Raw genomic sequence first — 19,461 nt, 5'->3', positions numbered from 1 at the left:
TAGTCGATTCGTTAAAACAACAGCCCAGGTTGTAAAGTTAAGTAGCAGGAGTGTAATTACTCTCCCAGCCAGAGGCCAGCTGAGCTGACAGCCCCCCCTCCCCTTTCCCGGGGAATCAGGAATCCCTTTCCACTTGAGAGCTGGTCCAGGATCCCTGGGCTCCTGGGTGGAGATGAGACTAGAACCCCAGTGGAGGAGGTGTCCCATTCTCCCTCAAGCAATCTGGGCTGTAGAAGGGGAACCCTGTGATGTCTTATCACGAGGACACCCCTCTGGGGAGGTTGGCTCAGACAAGGAAGGAACAGGGAGTTTGACCTCCCATGAGTCCCAGCTCTGCCACTTACTAGCTGTGTGATTTTGGGCAAGTTACCAAACCTCTCTCTGAGCCTTATTCCACCCTGCCCCCCAACTTGGGAATACTATTAGGAACTGTTTCACCATATGGTTGTGATGATAAAATGAGATAGTGCTTGTAACATGCTTGACACAGTGCCTGGAACACAGAAGACACTTAGTAAATGGCATTTATGGGTGCTGCTATGATTATGGGGAGGGAAGGAGTCACAGCAAGGGCGAGTTCATTCTGCCATTCATTCATCTCTTGCCTCTGGCAAACCTGCCTCCTGAGGGTGGGAGGGGGAATTGGGATGGAGATTGGAGACCTTCAACTCATTGTTGGTCACCTCCATTTGAGAGCAGGACACAGACAAGGTCCTATATGCAAAGGAGCCATGAGCACCAGGCATCTGAAATCAGCTGGGACTGGAAGGTGGGGACAGAGAGCCTAGGGCACAGTCTATGACCTATGAGGGTCCCAGGCACAGGGAAGCCGACTGGGAGCTTCCCCTCCCCTCTGAGTTACTCCTCTTCCTTCTCCCCGTATGCTATTTTAAAACATGCCCCTCATCTTCTCCCCCCAAAAATGAGATTCAATTAATTCAATTAAAGCAATTTTGGGAGTAGCTCCTGAAGGTTCTCAATGTGAGATAATTACAAGTAATTTGCTGCTGTGAAGAGGAAAAAGGGCACTAGGGGTCTAGGGGGCAGGAGGCAGCCCCCTCACCAAACACACACAGATCTAGAGGGATTTCACATTGCAATCTTAACTGCCCTCCCATTGGCCAAATTACTTGCAGGTGGGAAGAGGGAGAATGTGGAGGTGGGAGGGGGGTGGGAAGACACTGGGTGACAGGCTGCCCCTCCCCCACCCCCAAATCCACTGGGTGATGTGGGGGTGGGGAGCTGGTTGATCCCCAGCAAAATGTCTGCATAGCCATAGCCACTGATTACTCAGCTCTAAACCCCACTTGAGTTTGGATGCCTGAACTTGCCTCTGGGATTGTATCCAGAGTCAATGGAATGTTTATCTGGGTAGCTGAGACCTGTGTAGACGGGGCCTTGGAGATCAAGGACTTCCCCCAAATTTATAAAGGATGTGGGTAGAGAGGGTAGAGAAGGTGCACACTGACTTCCTGCTCCCAAGGGAGGTGATGATCCACCCACTCCCTCTGCTCTCCTCCTCTGATGCTTTCCAGTTTTGCCTGGAGTCTAATCTCAATCCCTTCCATTGTAATGGCGGCAAATCTCCTCTCTGTCCTCTGTCCTCAGAGGCACTGAAGCCTCTCCCTTCCCTGCAGGTGCTTCCCATCTCCACCTCACCTGAGCTAACCCTTCCCTTGCCAGGGCTCATTCTGCCTGGGTGGAGACTGGAGGGAACGTTGTGGTGTAGAGAGTGGACTAAAGTCCCTAGAAGCAAGGAGATGGGGGCTGAGCCCAAGGCAGGGCCATGGGGCTTCAGCCCTCTACAAAAATAAAAAATTAAAAAAAATTTTTTTTTTTTTTTTCTAAAATCTGTCCCACAATGTAGCTGGTTTTCAAGGGACTAGGGCTCCCCTCTCCCTGGGAGCCCTTGTTCTAGGAGGTGAATAATGTTTTAACAATTGTGGAAAAGAAAAATTCACTGACCCGAAGTATTTCTCTTTCACGTCTCCCCTTTTCTCCCTTGTCTCCCATTCCAAGAGGAGGAGATTCTTCAGCTCTAGTTTCTCCTTGACCCGCCCCCTGAAGCATGGCTGCTGGACCTGGGAGAGCCAGAGAGAATTCCATCTTGGAGTCCCCTTGGTGACTGCTGCCTCTCCCCTTCCAAGACAAAAATGCTTGGAGAGCAAAAGTGGCTGACTCTTCATGCCTCCCCTTCCCCCTTTCCTGGCCAGCTCAGATTGGTTAAGAAAGGGGGAAAAAGACCCCTTTCACCCCAAACCTTGAAACTCAAAGGCCCCTGACAAATGACAAATATGCAGGTAGGCAGTCCCAGAGACACCAGCACAGGGACACCTTACGTGCACACACGGTCACACAGAAGAGATGCATGCACAGGCAGGAAGACACATATATGGAGTGGGCAGAGCTGCACAGAGGCACACATGTGCATATGTACAGGAAGGGTTCCTGTGCTACATACCGACATAGGAAAATGCACCCACAGGGTACATAGTCACAGAAAGACGCACGACACAGGCGGATAAACCAAGAAGGAGGTGCCCAGGGACTTACAAGTATGGTAACAGACTAGAAACATACTCAGACCAGCCTCCCTATGTGTGTGTGGGGGGAAAGGGTTGCCCCCTCCCCTCCCATTGGGTGTCTCTCTCTCCCTCTTTTCTGCCCCCCTTTCTCTCTCCCTCCCCTTTTCCTGGCTCTCAATCTCCTATTTTCTTGGAATATTTCCCTGGTGAGTGGTTGGGGAGGGAGGCTGAATGGCCACAGAAACCCGATAATTTGATTATGACTGTATTTTTGTTGTTCTCTGAAGCCTTGCCTGCTTCTTTTCCTGAGCTCTAGTGAGAGCTCCTGTCCCCCAGCCTGTCCTGGCATGCTCCATGGCTCCCAGACATGGACATCTATTCCAGACCTGCCACAGGAACCCACCAGGCTAGTGAAGGGGGCCTTAGGTGGCCTTCCCTCAGATGCCTCCACAATCCCTTCCATGTCCCTGATCCAGGGAAGGAGGAGGGGGACCTGGGATCATGGCATGGTGAAGAAAGCACTGCTCTGGGAGCTGGAGATCTAGATCTACTACTGCTTGCTGTGAGACCTTGGGCAAGTCACATGCCCTTTCTTTATCTCAAATCATTTCTCTTGCTAAGTCCTGTATGTATGGGGGTAGGTGGGTATGTGTGTCCACCACCATTCTCCACTCCAGTCTGGAGCTTTGTAAGGAAAGGGCCTCTCTCCCTCCCCCATCAGACTGGGAACTTCCTGAGCACAGGGCTATGCCTCCCCCATCAGACTAGATGCATTGTGCTGCTCTTACCAACTCCATGATTTGATGATTCTGAGGTACTCAGCCCTAATGCCACCCTGGGAGACATGTCTGGCCAGCCCAGGAAGGGGCAAGGAATAGGCGCCAACCTCTGTCCAAATATCTAAGTTTCTGATTCAACTCCTCACTGTGCCAGGTCTTCTGTCTCTCTGGCCCTAAAGTGGAGAGATTACTTCATTTCCAGGGAGAGCGCCACTTTCTGTGGAATATATTCCTCTCAGGTCATCTGAGCTTCCCCTTTCAGAGTTCAGTTGAATTTTGGGTCAGACCTGAGGTAGACTCTCCTGCCAGCATGAGGAGATTCTACTCTGGCCTGTGGCCCCCAATCCTTCTTGTCATACTTCAAGCTAATAAATAATACACAGGTCAGATAACAAGGTAGGGATTATCTCACCTAGATCATGAGGTTCCCTGGGATCATTATTCTGTAGGAATTGCCTCCACCTGGAAGCCCCTCATGATCACCTCTCTGTCCTGTTTTGTACTTCAGTCAGGACTTCATTTGTACTCTTCCCGCAGACTAGAGGTTGACAGAGAACAAGGCACTGGATTCTGCTCTCGGACTGGTGGCTTCCCCTAGAGTGGTGCCTTCCTCTGCCTGTTCATGCTCTGTTACTTGAGTTGGGCAGAGGGCTGCTGGGGGGAGTGGACATGTGACCCTATCCAAGCCCTGCCCACCCCCTCACTGCCTGCCCTGCACTCCTCTCTGCGCTGGACCCAGGAGCTGCTTTTTCTGTCTCTGCAAGCCAGGGCCTGCTGCAAACTCCTCCTACCAGCCCTGGAGCCTCCGGGAATTCTTTGCTTCAACAGATCCTGGGGGAAGCCAGACTGCTGGAGGCTCCTGACATGCCTCTGCGGGGCTCCTGTCACATTCCCCGAGCCCAGGGGGATCAGCTGGGTTCACCAACGCTAGCTTCTTCTACCCTTTGTGACCCCAGGCCTTTGCCACAACTCCTTATGCCCTCCTACCTCTTATCCAAAACCTGAGCTCTGCCCTGGGAGTCATCCCTGGCTCACCCCTCAGCCCCTCAGCAGGTCCACCTGAGCAATGGGAATTATGTCCTTTGCCCCCTCCCCCGCGCAGAAAGACTTCATAAGTTGCACTCTGGAATGCAGGTGATCAGCTGAGAGGTCTTGGGAAAGTCACTTCATCTCTTTGGGCCTTTCTTTCCTCACCTATGCAATGGGAATAATGATAAAAATGATGCCTCAGAAGTTCACGGAGACAGGAAGAGTGACCCCTTGGTAGATTGTAAAATGCATCAGGTACACCAACGGATATAATGACTTATTCCTTCACCCTGGACGTTCCCATTTGGTGCTGGAAGTGTCTCTCTTCCCCATCCACCTATGCTCCCCTTTGACCCATGAGCATACCACACAATGGTGAAGAGTATAGGGTTCTAGAACCAGATGGCCTGAGTTCAAGTCCAAGATGTATAACATTGGACAAGTTTTTTAACCTCTCTGTGCCTCACCTTCCTCATATGGAAAATGAGGATAATAATAGCACCTACTTCATAGAGTTGTTGTGAGGACTAAATAAGTTAAAACACAAAAGCACTAAAGTGGTAGTAAGGATTCATTAAGGATTTGTTATTATTAGTTGCTTCAGTTTTTTTTTTTTTTTCAGTTGCTATTATGCTATTATAAGGGACTTTGCTCAAGTACCTCTGTTCCTTTGTTGGTCTTTTCTGCTTGGGTGTCCCGGATCCCACCAAGCATCTTTGTTGGGCTGGGGCCCCTCCGGCAAACAGAGTCTCTTCTGGATACCTAGCAGTGTAAGTGGTGGACTGGGCAGAAGCTGCTTAGTGAAGACTAAATTTTGCAGGACACAGTTTGGCCAAAGGGTGAAGAAGACTGACTGTGCTTCTAGAACAGCCTTCTGGGCACCCTGGGTGGGAAAGTACCTGAAGACTTGAGACCATTCAGTCCCTGCCTAGGTCAGAGCTAATTTGGAGGCAGATGAAGTGTCTGGTTTCTTCGCTTACAAAAGATTACCAGCCATCATATTCCCACAATCCCTCCCACTAGGAAAAAATCAGAGTTAAAACCATTTCTTTTTGCTGATATTTGACTGTGTACCTAGAAAACTCAAGAGACTCCAGGAGGAAAAAAATTCCAGAGTTAAGAGAATTTTGGTACGGTGGCTAGATATAAGATAAATATAAAACATCAGTAGCTATTCTGTAGTCTAGCAATAAATAAAGAAAATATTCTTATTATAATGGGGCAAAAAATAATAAAATACTGTAAGTGGAGAGCAGCTTTTTAGTTGGTCAGTAACTGAAGGATATTAACCCCTGTTATCTTTCCTTCTGCTAGTGCTAAGGCCCAGAACACTGGCAAACTTAGTTTGGAGTCAAGGAAACATTTTCCCAGAAGAGGGAGGAATTCTGTATGAGACCTACAAAGGAGAAGGGGTCAACTTTTGGACCTTTGAGGGTGCCTAGAACTCCCCACAACTAGACCAGTAAGCCACATCATGATAAACAGACAAAGGACTGAAGTTGTCAATGATTTCATTTTACTTGGATCCACAATCAACACCCACGGAAGCAGCAGTCAAGAAATCAAACGATGCATTGCATTGGGTAAATCTGCCACAAAGGACCTCTTTAAAGTGTTGAAAAGCAAAGATGCCACCTTGAAGGCTAAGGTGTACCTGACCCAAGCCATGGTATTTTCAACTGCATCACATATATGTAAAAGCTGGACAATGAATAAGGAAGACCACAGAGGAATTGATGCCTTTGAATTGTGGTGTTGCTGAAGAATACGGAATATACTGTGGACTGCCAAAAGAATGAACAAATCTGTCTTGGAAGAAGTACAACCAGAATGCCCCTTAGAAGCAAGGACGGCAAGACTTTATCTTACATACTTTGGACATGTTGTCAGGAGGAATCAGTCCCTGGAGAAGAACATCACGCTTGGTAAAGTACAGGGTCTGCGGAAAAGAGGAAGACCCTCAACTAGGTGAATTGACACAGTGGCTGCAACAATGAACTCAAGCATAACAATGATTGTAATGACCAGGCAGTGTTTTGTTCTGTGGTAAATAGGGTTGCTATGAGTCAGAACTGACTGGACAGCACCTAACAACAACAACAGAAGTCCCCAGGCCAGCTGAGAAGCATCCTAACTGCCCATAGGTAGTTTTTTTCTAAAACTGACAGTACATTTTGTTGAACTCCCATCAATGTGCCAAGCTTTGTGTTAAGTCTTTTATATGTGTTATCTCATTTAATTTCCTCAACAGTCCTGCAAGACAGATATGATTAGCTCCATTTCATAGACAAAGGGAAGTGAGGCTCAGAGAGAACAAGTGACTTACCTGAAGTTACACAACTAGTAAATATCTAAGCCAGGGTTTGACCTCAGGTGTGTGCATATGTGTGCCTGGGTCTCTGGACATGGGTGTCCTAATCCATTAATTGATAATCCTGGTGTCTCTGGGGGCATGGGGCAGGCCTAGAAAGAAGGGGGAGACGCTATACCTGGCCCCACACCTCATTCTCTCCATTCTAGTTTTGGCAGCCATGGGATGATGGGAGGCCCATGGACCAAGGATTCAGAAGGCCTGCCCTGCTCCAAATTCACTGGGGGACTTTGGAGGAAACTATCAAGCCTCATAGGGTCTCTATGAGTCGGAATCGACTTGACAGCAAAGGGTTTGGTTTTTTGGTTAAGGCTCAGTTATCTCTTTTGTGAGATGGGATAATGATGACACTGACCTTGCCAGGCAGTTCTAAGGACTAATGCGGCTGCATGTCAAAGCTCCTGACACAGGGCCTGGTGCACAGTAGGAGCTCAGTTAGCACCTTCTGTCCAGATCTTGGAAGGATCTAAGTCCCCTGCTTTCCTTCCTTCCCAGCCACCTTCTGCTCCCTCTGGCCTCCTGCCCCCTACCCTTCCCTTGCCGAGGGTGTGTCACCCCCACCCCCACTGGTGATTCCTGAGCTTAAGGCAGGCCTGACTGGCCCCAGGGGTGGGAGGAGGACAGTGCCACACGCGTCGCATGACGTGGCCAGGCGCCTTCGGTGCGCAGGAAAGGGCACGCTGCTGCCGTTTGCCAGGTGCGAGGTGAACTGCCCAGGATGGGGGGATGTCTCCTCCCCCGCCCCAGCTAATCCTCCAGGGTGTGGAGTCTCCATTCCCTGCTTACTCAGCAGACACTTCCAATCCTGCTCCGATTTGCCCCAGGGGACGACCCAGGAATTTGGACCTCAAGGCCCCACCTGTCCCAGACCCCCTCCTGAGTTTGCCTTCTTCCAGGGTGCCTATTCTGACTGTTAGGAGCCCCTAAGCCCCTCCTTCTCTCAGGTTCCCCACTCCAGACCTCTCCCTAGTGCTTCTCTGCCTCTGAGCTTCTTCCCAGGGCTCTTCTGGGGCACAGCAGGTCAGTTTCCATAGTCTCTCCCACCTCCAGGAAGCCCAGGCACTCATTTTACACTTCTCTTTCACTGTGTGACCTTGGGCGAGTCATATGGTCTCTCTGTGCTCAGTTTCCCGATGATTAAGGGAGACAATGTAGAGTGAAGGTACAATCACTGTTAATTCCTGCAGTCATTCAGGAGCGGTGATTGGGCACCGGCTCAGTGTCATCTCATTTAACCTACAGCAGCCTAGAAGGGGGCAGTTATCACCCCCCCTCAGCCTCCCAGCCCCTCATCTGATGGGAGTGGGAGCCAATGCTGAGAAAAGGATTGTGGGAGGGGTCCCAAGAACTCTCGGTCACTTTATTCATTTATTCACATACTTGAAGTTAGCTGAACATTCTGCTATTCCAGCCTGTGTTAGAAGCACAGGAAGGGGAGTGTCCAGGTGAACATGCTCAACCTGCCCTCATTCCTGATGTTTCTAGTTCAGACCCTCCCCAGCTGTGCCCCCAGGCACCTGTGTATGAAATACAGCTGCAGGTCCCTCAGCTTTCAGTCCAGCACCCCTCCCCAGGGTGGACAAAAGTACCAGTGCCATGAGTGGGATGACACAGGAAACAAGGGGAGCCAAAAGCCTGGTAAGAGTCACTGAATTAGTAGTGACAAGGATGGCCGAGTGACAAAGGAGCAGGATAGGAGCTGAGGACCCCGGCTGGAGGTCAGGGAAGGTTTCACTGAGGAAGTCATCTCAAGGTTCCTCAAGGGGGTGCAGGTACCCTCTGCTAAGTGGGGCACAATTGAAGCAAGCTTGAGGCTGGCCTTCAACAGACTTCCTGACTCCAGCCTTCTCCTGAAAGTCCCCCACCTGCTCCCTCTGCCCCAAGCCCCACCAGGGCTTCCATCAACCCTGTTCTCCTGGCCCCCTTCCCTGGGGCCAAGGAAACTCACCTCCAAGCACTTTTTGGCTTCTGAGTCTCCCAGTCTCAGGCTGCTGGTGGTTGGTAAACAGCTTATTAAGGTGATTAACGCTGCAATTAAAGCTGGAAAAACAGAGGCCAGGGTGCTGGCTGAAGGCTCCCCTTCTCCTCCTCTGTTTGTCCCCCCTTCCCCTCAACTCCAATCCCCTCTGGGCTTGGTTGATGCAACTCAGCCTGACTTTGCCAGCCAGAGCCCTCACCTAGGGGCTTGGAGCAGGGTGGTGGAAAGCTGAGCATCACCGATCCTCACCCCAGCTGTCTAGAAGCCCCCTTCCTATCAGCACCTCTGGGTGGTGGCTCTGCGGGACGGGGGGATAGGTGGTAGTGACGGTATATTGCTAAGGGGGATTGTGGAGGCGGAATTGGGGTGGGGTCTTTCCCTAGTGCTTGGGACTCCTGCCAGGGAGGGGCCCTCAGGGACAGGGTTAGGGACTATCCCTCTCACCCACTTCCCATGAGGATAGGGACTGTCTCCTCCCAAAAGAAGGGCAAAGAGCTTCCTTTCCCCAAGCTCAAGGTGTCAGGCGGCTCCTAGCATCACTGGGACTGCCGGACCCTGACCCTTTTCTGAGCCCAACATCCGGGGAAGGACTTAGAGACCTGCCCTTCCCTTCGGCATTGGCCCTAGCATGATCCATGTCTTTATTGCTTTCAGGCTCTCCCATCCTATGCAGTCCTGGGTGGGGATTACTCCACAGATGGAGTCCCCAGGGAAATCAGGAACATATTCTCCAGAACTACATCTCTGCCTGTCATGATGTTTCCACCCTTCTTTCAAGGCATAATTCAAATACCACCTCTCCTATGAAGCCTTCCCAGGTTTCCTTCCCATCCACCACACCAACGCCCCCTGCCCTCTCTCTGGCAGCCTGTATAATCCTCCCCTAACTGCGCTCCTGGTTTGCCTAGCTCTGGGCCTCTCTAGGGTGGGCCCTGCTGCTAACCCTGAAGCCCCCAACAGAGGCTGTGCCTCCCTCCACCAGGCTTAAGTCATCTGTTGGACCATCACCCAGAGCAATACCTGGTGCAAAGCAACTGCGCAATAAATATTGGTTGAATTATTCCTTTCCTGAGTGCACTTGGAGATGGCTGGCTCAACCAATATGGCTAATGCAGCTTGGGGCCTGGGTCTGAACTGGTGGTGGGGTGGGGTTGGATGGGGCAGAAGGCAAGGTGGGGAGGAAGCCACATCATCCCCCTCACCATTGTCAGCGGCAGCAATTCCCATTACCTGAGCGGCACTTACTATGCACTGGGTACCTTGCTAAGCATTTTACTCACCTTATCCCATTTAATCCTCTCAACAACCTCGCTAGGTAGGTAGCATTATCCTTACACTACAGATGAGGAAACTGAGGCTTAGAGAAGTTAAGTGACTTGCCCAAGGTCACACAGCCAGTCAAGTGGTGGAGGTAGGCTCCAAATCCAGGTCAGCTGACTGCAGTGTGCAGATTCCTGACCACAGTGTTAAGCTTTTCCTAGGACCAGCCCTGGGGAAGAAGACCAGCCCTCCACCCCCTTTCAGAGAGGAGAGCAGGCAGCTGGGAAGGGTGGGGCTGCGGTGGGTCCCGCTCTCTGACACTTTGCCCTGGGGCCTTTTAGTAAATTGAGATGCAGAAAAGCCCAGTGTTTAAGAGCACCCAAGCTCCAGACAAACCTGGGTTCCAATTCCAGCACTGCCACGAGAGCTCAACAGAGACCTAATCTCTCTGAGCCTCAATTTTCCCATCCAAAAAATGGGCACCATCCATGCAGTTCCCTGGCTGTCGTGAGGATCACATGGCAAGTGCCTCGCATAAAGTCAGAGCTTAGCAAAGGCCAGTTGTTCCCATGGTTTGGGGAACAGCGACCTTCAGGGCAGACTGGGGTTCCCTAGTTATCCCCCTGCGTCTTCCCCAAAGGTTGTCATGAGGCAATGGGTGTAGTCAAGAAACACCTGGCAGAAGATGTGGTCAGCAGCCCTACCATGGCTCAGCGTGCCTCAGGTCTCTCACCCAACCCCTTGCCCCGTGGGCCCCCCCACAAAAAGGCAGGCCTTAAAGGATAGCCTGCCTGGTCTGGGTGTGAGGAGAGGAGGAAGGGGAGGTGAGGGGTGGGGCTGACCCCCAAGGGAGGTCACCAGGGCAGTTAATCCAGCCTGACAGATCAGGGATGAGCACGGAGGAATTAGAAAGCTTACAACATCCTTTCATCCCGCAGCCGCCTGCCCGCCCGCCCGCCCTCCCTCCTTCCTTCCTCTCTCTTTCTGCCCTTTTTTTTTTTTTCCCTCTCCCTCCCTTTGCTGGCAGCCCAGCCCTAATAAAATGCAGTGTCTCCAGCAAGTCTGCCCGGCTGCCGCCTCGCTGCTCCTGCCTGCACGCAGCCCTCAAACCAAACTGCTCAGCTCAGCCCCGCCTGGCAGCTGCCACCTTAACCCTCGCCAACCCGGCTGGCGTCCATGAGCTGAAGGCCCTTCTCCCTTGCATCTCCCTTGGGAGGGGCGGGGGGAGAGGAAGCCCTGCCTTCTGAGAGGGAAAGGCATGGAATCCGGGCGGGGAGGGGTCCCCACAGCTCTGGATCCCTGCCCGGAGAACCCCTCACCCGTCTGGCTGTGACTGTCTAACAAGTCCCTTATGTGAGCTTGAGACCAGCTCCTTTTGCCTCCTCCTCCTCCTTACTGGCCCTTGTGTAGCACAGCAGCCCCAAACGTCAACAGGGTGGGGACTGTTATCCCTATTTGACAGATGAGGAAACTGAGGGCCTGATGGGGAGGTGGCAGGCTGAGCTGGGTCACCTCGGCTGCTGGGCGGTGTGGCTAATGTTCCATCCAAGGCTGTTTCCATAACACATAGGTGCCTCTGCCTGTGTGTGTGTGCGTGTGTGTGTACTCTGTGTGATGCTGGGTGACCTGACTGACATGTGCTTGTGCACCTGTCTACTGGGGACCTGTGCCTCTTGAACTGTTAATGGCTCGGGCTTTGTACGTTTATGTGATGCTGCTGTGTGCCTCAGGTGTGTGTGTGTTTGTCTAGATATGTGCCTGCATGAGTATGACACATTTGCCTCAAAGTGGGCATCCTTGTGTGTGTGACAAAAGAGAGGTGGCGTCGCGTGCCTTGGTGCATTTGTGTGTATGTATATGAGAGAGGCTCCATCCACTCTCCGTCTCCCATCTGTGCCTGGATGTGTCACTCACTCATAGCTCCACTCATTCCACCTCCAGCTTTCCACCCCAAACCTTGGCACTGGGCAGTACAGACAGTGGGGAGAGGCAGCCATGCTGGCCCAGGGAGTCTGTGGCAGCAGCAAGAGGACTCTGAGTCAGGGCCTGAGCCCTCCCCAGGATAGAAAACTCAGAACCCACCTTGGCTGTTTGCTTCCATTCCCCGCCTGGCTCTCAGAAGCCTGGGGTCCCTGCCAGCTGCGGGAGCAGTGGTGTTCCCCCTGCCTGAGCCCCACCCTCACCCCAAGCTGAAAGGGATAGACAGAGGGTGAGGGGCCAGGGAGTGCCTGGGCGTGGAGATAGGGGGTTTACACGCATGTGCAAGCACGTCTGCATGTGAGCTCAAGATCAAAGAGCAGCCCTGAGGTGACCCAGCAGCGATGGCGGAGGGCAGCTGGCTGGCAGGGAACGCCAAGCCACCAAGCCGAGTGGAGTCAGGGAGGCCACAGCGGAAGCCTCACACCCACCTAGACCTGCCCAGGTTGAGGGCAGCCATGCGGTCAGGAGGAGCATCTACCACCTGGGGTCAGGCCCAGCCCAGCCCAGAGCCCCAGCAGTGAGTTGCCAGGGCCGTGTGACACCCCTAGGAGCTGCTGGAGGTTCAGATTTCCTTCACTCCCAAACACCTTCCCCAACTCCCAGGCCCTCCTCTGAGAGCTGCCTGCCACTAGTCTCCAATTCAAAGAACTCAGTGGTTGTTCTCTTCTTTTTTTTTTTTTTTTTATTAACATTATATATAAAGATGGGTCCAGTAAGAAAGCAGAAACGGGAAGGCTGGGAGGGGGTGGGAGCTGGCTTCGTTCCTGTCCCTTTGAAGTGGGACTCTTCGAGACCCATTGCCTCTTCCCACTCCTGTACTTCCCACCAACCCCAAATCCAGCAGGAGCCCACATCCCACTCTCTCTAACTTGCAATGCAGCTCGGTCCAGGAGGAAAGGGTCACATAAATAGGAAACCACAGTAGGGAGGAGGCTACTTCTCTCTGTTGCTCTTAAAAAAATACATACTATATATATAGCTCCAGTCGTCCACCTCGTCTTTGCTTCCATGTTTTACCACATCGGGGGTGGAGGAGGGTTAGCTTTGGGGGGACGTCTGGGCGAGGGAGGAGCAGTCCCAAGAGACAGCCGCTCCCTCACCCCTAAAGGCACCAGAGATATAACCCTCCCCCTCTGTCCCATGCACCTCACCCGATGTTCTCCAACTCGCTGGGAATAATCTGCTTCCAAGACCATCAGAAAGGGAATGTTGGGGGTCTGTCTTGCCTAGTATGTCTCTTTGGAGCTTTGGGGGTTGGCGCCCAAACTGCCAACTTACTGGAGGAGAGGAAGAGGTGGGAGGGGGGTAGGGGCGGAGCAGAGGTGCCCGCTTAAGAGGAGATTTGGCCCTATCTGTTAACAATGCCCTTTGTTTTCCTATTTTTCAACAGCTTTTAAAACCAAAGTTGTGCAAAGTCCTGTACACAGAAGAAGAAACAGATCCTTAGGCAAGACATTGGAGACTTTCCCCTCCAGCTCCCCCAGAACAGAGGCCGAGAGAGGAGAGAGAAGCCTCCTTTCGTTCTTCTCTCTAAAGCCACAAATATAAACCGCTTCTCTCATGTGGGGGGGTTTCTTTGGTTTAACCCTCAATTCTTAAATGAGGGCTAGAAGTGCGGGGGGGGGGTGCGGTTCAGGTCCCTCCCCCTGAGTCCCAGTCACAATGTCCAATGTCTTTTTGGCAGAGGGGTTGCTGGGGAAGGGGAAGGTCACAAATAGCTTAGGAGGAACCAGGACTGGGAGGCTCCAGGATCCCACGGTGCCTGGTGCCCCAGCCCACGAGCATCCTGCGCGTGCTCCACAGTCTCCCCTATCCCTTAGGTGGCCAGTGCAGGGCACAGGTACTAAGTTTCAGAAACTGAAAGGCGATGAGCCATCATTTAAAGCCGATCCAGGCTCCTGGAGCAGAACGGGAACAGCTGTCCCAGCTGGAGTGGAATACCCCAATATCTGGAGGGGCGCTCCAGTACCTGGGCAGGGAGTGGGAGGCTCAGGGGCCATCCTTGGTCCATGCGAATTTCTTCTGGAAGCGCTTGAGTCCCTGGAGAGAGGGACAAGGGAGGGGGAAAGGAGGTGCGCTTTCCCCTGTGCTCCTCGAGGGTTCCTGAGTGTCAGCTAGGACGGAGATGCCTTCTGCCTGGTCCCGGGGGTCCTTCGTGGGGAGTTCAGGCCAGGCAGGGTGCTCAGTACACAGCCCCAGGGTTGGGCGGGGGCCCAGGGGAGGCGTGGTGCAGAGTGGCCGGCTGAGGCGGCTGTTGCTGTAAGTGGGGTCCACTCAGGTTCTGAGCGTGGTACCAGGAGTTGGTGGGGTCATCTAGGTAGCTGGGGGAGGCGCTGTATGGGAGCGGCGGGGGCAGCTGGCTGCGGGCAGGGGCCGGAGTGGAGTGGGAGGAGGTGTCCCAGAGGGCAGGTGACGGTGGTGAGTTGCAGGCCATGGAATCACTGTTGTTGGGGCTATGCTCCAGGGGCACCTCCCCGTTCTTGTAGAGCTTCTTGAACTTGGAGCGGCGGTTCTGGAACCAGATTTTCACCTGGGCGGGAGAGGAACAGGGGAGCTGGTTAGCCTCTGAGAATGCTGAGGGAACACTCTGCAGGGAACCCAGCCTAGGGGGTAAGGCCAGCACCCAAAGTCATAGGGCAAGAGACAGGCAGAACCTGGGTGTCCTGACTTCCAGGCCAGCACCTTTTACTGACCTAGGGTAGAACCGCAGCTAGGAACATTCGACCATGCAAATTCTGTTCTGCCACTCACTAAGTGTGCTACTGTGGGCAAGTTACTTACCCTCTTTGGTTCTCGGCTTTCCGTCTACAAAACAGGGATGATGATAATACTATTACCTATCTCAGAGGGTCATTATGAAGCTCAAATAAGTGAATACAGTACATATAAAGAATTTAGACCAGCTTGGCACTTAATAAGTGCTCAATAAAAGGCAGCCCAGGTAGGGGGAAGCAGTTTGTGGCATTTTGTTCACATTAGATACTCATAAGCAGAGCTGCAGACATACACAAACACACACCCACAAACACCTCTCCGCATGCAGCCACAAACCCACTCACAACTTCACACAGCCACCAGGCTGTAAAGATACACACAGGCACAGATACACCCAGATAAACACCCACAAACATGAGGACCGACGGACATGCTCTTGGGCATGGAGACGCCCTCTTGGACTGGGTTAGCTAATGGGGGTAACCTGGGGACCCAGAAGCAGGTGAGCCATGCTTCCCCAAATTTCCCTTGGGGTATCTCCCCTGCCTCTCCCCACCCTGTGACTGGTACAAACAATGAATCAGCTCCTCACTGGGTGACCCAGATTCCCAGAGGACTGGGCCCCACGCAGCCGCAACCTAGGCCCGCCTGTCAACACCTGCAGGGAGCCAGGCATCCGCCACTCCTCCTCTGAGCAGAGACAGGCTGCCAGGGGCTTTGGGGGCAGGTTGGGAATGGGAGGGGGGAGCTCCCACCTCTAAGTCTCCATCCTCCTTTGGCCAGAAACCTCTCCTCTTTGCTCTGGGCAGAGGGAGGGCTGGAGCATTTGAGTGCTGAGCTGGAATGTGGTGCTTTGATACAAGCACAATTTTTTGTACACATGCTCACAGGTGTACACACGTGCCCCTCCATCTATAAACACAAGTGAACACACAATGACCCTTGAAGGGTTGCACTCCTTATGTAAGCATTCCCACGTGTACACAGGCTCACCAGTCCATGTGCAAACATACACAGGTGTATGTACACATGCACACTTACACCCCCCCCCCACATGCCTAGTCTGGAAGAAACATAATGTGAGCTCCTATTAAGTGAGTGACCCAGCACTGTTGGGGGGCTGTGCATGCTGGGAATTCTGGGGGTAAAAGGAGGAGGGCACCTCTCTGTGACAGACATATACAGTTGCACAAATTGGTAAATATGCACACCTATGCAAGTGCTAACAAAAACTTCCGACAGAAGTTGGAACTGGAGCCCCCCCTCCCCACTCCACACTCCTGCAGGGACTGGAGAAGGCCAACCAGGCTCTGCGGCAAGTGGGGAGCCTTGGGGTCCCGCGTGCTCCCACTTGGCCCCCGCGACCCTCGACGGCCCAGCACTCACCTGTGTCTGCGTGAGGCCCAGCTGCGCAGCCAGCTCGGCGCGCTCCGGCAGCGCCAGGTACTGGGCCTTCTGGAAACGGCGCTGCAGGGCTGCTAGCTGGTAGCTGGAGTAGATGGTACGCGGCTTTCGGACCTTCTTGGGCTTCCCATTCACCATGCGCACCTCGGCTTCCGGCTCCTCCTTCACCGACACTGGGGGCAACGCACCAGGTGGAGGACAGCTCAGCCTCAGCCTGCGAACCCCCGCGCCCTCCAGGCCCCGCGGGTCCCTGACCCGCCCAGGACTTCCCAGCCGAGGGATCGCCCTCCGGCGCCCCGGGAGGAGCCGCTGCAACCTAGCCGGAGCCGGCGGCCGCCCACTACGCGGCACTCCCAGCTCCGCGCCCGGCCCCCCGAGCGCCGTCCCCGGCGCCAGCAACAGCCCAGGCGCAGGCCGCCGCCGCTTCGCGCATGACGCCTCCCGGCTCGCCTCTGGCGGGGCAGCTCCTCTCCACCCGCTGCTGGCCTCGCCTTCTCACCCCCACAGCGCCAGCTGTCGTGTCTCACCATCCTTCTTGTCCTTCCTTCCTTTTCTTTCATTTTTCCTTTCTCTTACTCTTTATTTTAGAATAGTTTCAGATTTACAGAGAAGTTGCAAGGATCATATACAGCCTCTTTCCTACTCCTCTCTTTCTTCCCTTCGTCCCTCCCTTCGTTTCTTTTTCTCTGTTCCTTTCTTCCATCCTATCTCTCTCTGACTCTCCACCTCTCTCTCTTGCTGTCTCATTTCTCTTTTTCAGCTTCTTCACCTCTCAGTCTCTGCCTTCCTTCGTTTTGCTTAAGCCCATCAGGCCTCTCTCCACGTCCCCCTCAGTACTGCCCTGTCTCCCCATCCCGGACCCAAAGGGATCAACAGAGCCTCCAGTCTCCAAGGCCCACTTCCAAGTTCTCTGAGACATTGTCAAGGACACCCTGCCGAAGAGCCCTGGAAATCACCTCCATTAGGAGATTCCCTGACAATCTCCAGCCTCTCCTTTCTCGCCCAGCTCACCGAGATCCGCACCCGAGATGCCGGGGTCCTGCGCGCATAGCGTCCCAAACGCCCACAGTCTCTCGGGACTGGAAGGTGACCCTCTGGGGTCATCTAGCCCACCTTTTCTAATTCTTGGCAGTAAATTCCTCACCCTCAAGTCTTCCCTAGATTTCTGCTGCAGTTTCCTGTCTTTCTCTCCTCGGGAATCTTGTGTTTGCCACCTCCCAGCGACCCCCTGGTCCTCACCTGGGTCCTGGGCAGGCAGCGGCTGCTCCCGGTATGCTCCGTATTGCCTGTAGGAGGCTCCATAGGTATATTCCGACTTGGGCGAGTAAGCGCCAGTGCCTGCAAGCCCGTTGAGATTGAACTGGTGGTGGTAGGTGTAGGGGTTCACGGTCTGGCCATACGGCTGCCCAGAGTAGTAGTCGTGCTGGGGCGCGCTGTAGTAGCCCAGGTCGGTCACAGAGGACTCAGGCAGAGTGGGCGAGTCCTTGGAGCCTGCATGGCAGCTAAGCGAGCTGGAGAGGTCGGTGAGGATGCTGCTGAGCTTGCGATCAAAGGAGCCACTCATCCTGGCGGCCGCCGCGCCTTCCCCGTGCTGGCCTCCGAAGAGGAGCACCGGCGAGAGAGCTGGGGAAGCGCTGGAGACGAGGCGGGGGTGTGTGTCCGGAGGGCGAGGGGTGGGCCCGGCCGCGTCTCGGGGGAGGGGGCGGCCAAGGGGCGCTCAGACCATTGCTGTCCGTCCCGCAGTCGCCGCGCGCCTCTCGTCGCGTCCCAAGCCACAGTCAAATGCTGCCAGCTCCGCCCGGCCAGCCGGTTATAGACTCAATAGTGGAGTCTGAGAGGGAGGCTCCAGTGCGCTGATTGGCTGCAAGTGTTGCCTTCGAGGCAAAACATGCTCTTGCGCTCTCTCTCCCGTCTCTCCTCCATTCTTTGTTGTTACCCAAAACACACACACACACACACACACACACACACACACACACACACACACACACACACACACACACACACACACACACACACACACACACACACACACACACACACACACACACACACACACACACACACACACACACACACACACACACACACACACACACACACCCTCACTGCTGCTCCTCCTCCTGTCGCTCTCCCTCAGCCCAGATAAACCCATGTGTCTCTGAAGGAGGGAGTTGGGGGGAGGGTGACTCTGCAGAGCCCCCAGGGTCTGTCAGTCTGGCTCTCTGGCTGGGGCCTGGGGGATGGGCTCAGGTGAGCAGGAATTTGCCCATTGAGTGTTTGTGGAGGGAGGTGGTCCAAGGTGGTATGTATGTGTTGTGCTAATGACAGGCAGACAAGAGTGTCATTTAAAAATGGGAAGGACCCATTAAAAGCGGGGAGGGCCCAGGGCCCACTTATCCATTCGGTACAGTAGACATAGTAGAGTGGCCCACAATGCTTTTAGAGGCCCGTGAAAAGTTATCATTTAAGATCAGAAGAAGAAAAAAAGAAATTTTAGGTCAAAAAAAGTTTGGATATATAGTATTAATATATTGTCTTTATGCCAATGCAGTCATAAAATCTAATTTAAAAATTATTTTAAAGAGGAAGAGGACTGCAAGGAAAAAGTGCCCAGGGTCTGTGAAAGTCAGAATTTGGCCCTGTGAAAATCTGTTGGAGAGGGCCTGGCCAGGTGTGCAGATTTAGGAGCTTATGGGGAGGATGGGGGTGCACAGTCTGTGACCATACCAGAGTTATCTCTGCAACTGTGTGTGTCAGCTGCAGAGCTTATCCAGGCTTGCCAGGATGAGCAGGACAGTGGGGTCCCCATAAGGCTGAGGGGTCACAGGCTGGATCTCTGACTGTGTGCTTCAGTAGGTTTGGGGGCAGATTTTATGAATTTAAGGGCTGCACTGAATGAGTGTGTCCATTTTTAGAGACCCAGTGTATGCAGCGGGTGTACTTGGGATGTATGATGTGAGAATTCACAATATACCAAGACATACATGTGTATAGGAGTGTGTGTGTGAGAACATGTAGCTGTGTGGGTGGGTGTGTAGGGCAGTGTGAGTGGGAGGCCGGGCCAACAGTGTGAGTGCATGTGAATGTGTAGCTGTGCGAAAATGTACATAAAACTTTCAACACCTTCCCAACTCCCAGTACATGGGATCCCTGGTGCCCCATTGGGCCCTTTATCCCCAAGAAAGACCTGAAGAAGAGGCTCCCCTCCCTGGGGACCCCCAACTCCTAGTCTTGTCAGGCCCTAGGCCATACTAGCTGTTCCTGACTCCTAGCCCGGTTCTCCATTCCATCCCCAATGCTGCTCTCTGCCTTTCTTTGGGGAAAGAGGAGCTCCTCAAAATCTCAGTTCTAGCCTCAAACAACTTCTGCCGTCAGGGTTACATACAGGCCTGCCCCCCTCAATTTTCCTCCTGTCCC

At 53.4% G+C, this 19,461-nt stretch overlaps 1 protein-coding gene across 1 annotated transcript; it reads right to left on the bottom strand.

Moving 5' to 3' along the window:
- Nucleotides 1–12,616: 12,616 nt before the first annotated feature.
- On the bottom strand, nt 12,617–17,978 carry DLX3 (distal-less homeobox 3). Its single transcript, XM_049859990.1, has 3 exons — nt 17,281–17,978; nt 16,024–16,214; nt 12,617–14,452 (listed from the first exon to the last, which is right to left on the bottom strand). Exons 1-3 carry the CDS (start codon nt 17,603–17,605, stop codon nt 14,105–14,107), a joined length of 864 nt encoding a protein of 287 aa, XP_049715947.1. The 5' UTR covers nt 17,606–17,978; the 3' UTR covers nt 12,617–14,104.
- Between the last annotated feature and the right edge of the window lie 1,483 nt (nt 17,979–19,461).

The sequence above is a fragment of the Elephas maximus genome, chromosome 19 (genome assembly GCF_024166365.1).
Source record: "Elephas maximus indicus isolate mEleMax1 chromosome 19, mEleMax1 primary haplotype, whole genome shotgun sequence".
In the NCBI taxonomy this organism is placed as follows: Eukaryota; Metazoa; Chordata; class Mammalia; order Proboscidea; family Elephantidae; genus Elephas; species Elephas maximus.
The sequence above is the reverse complement of the archived record's forward strand: the minus strand, read 5'-3'. Positions and strand labels throughout refer to the sequence as shown.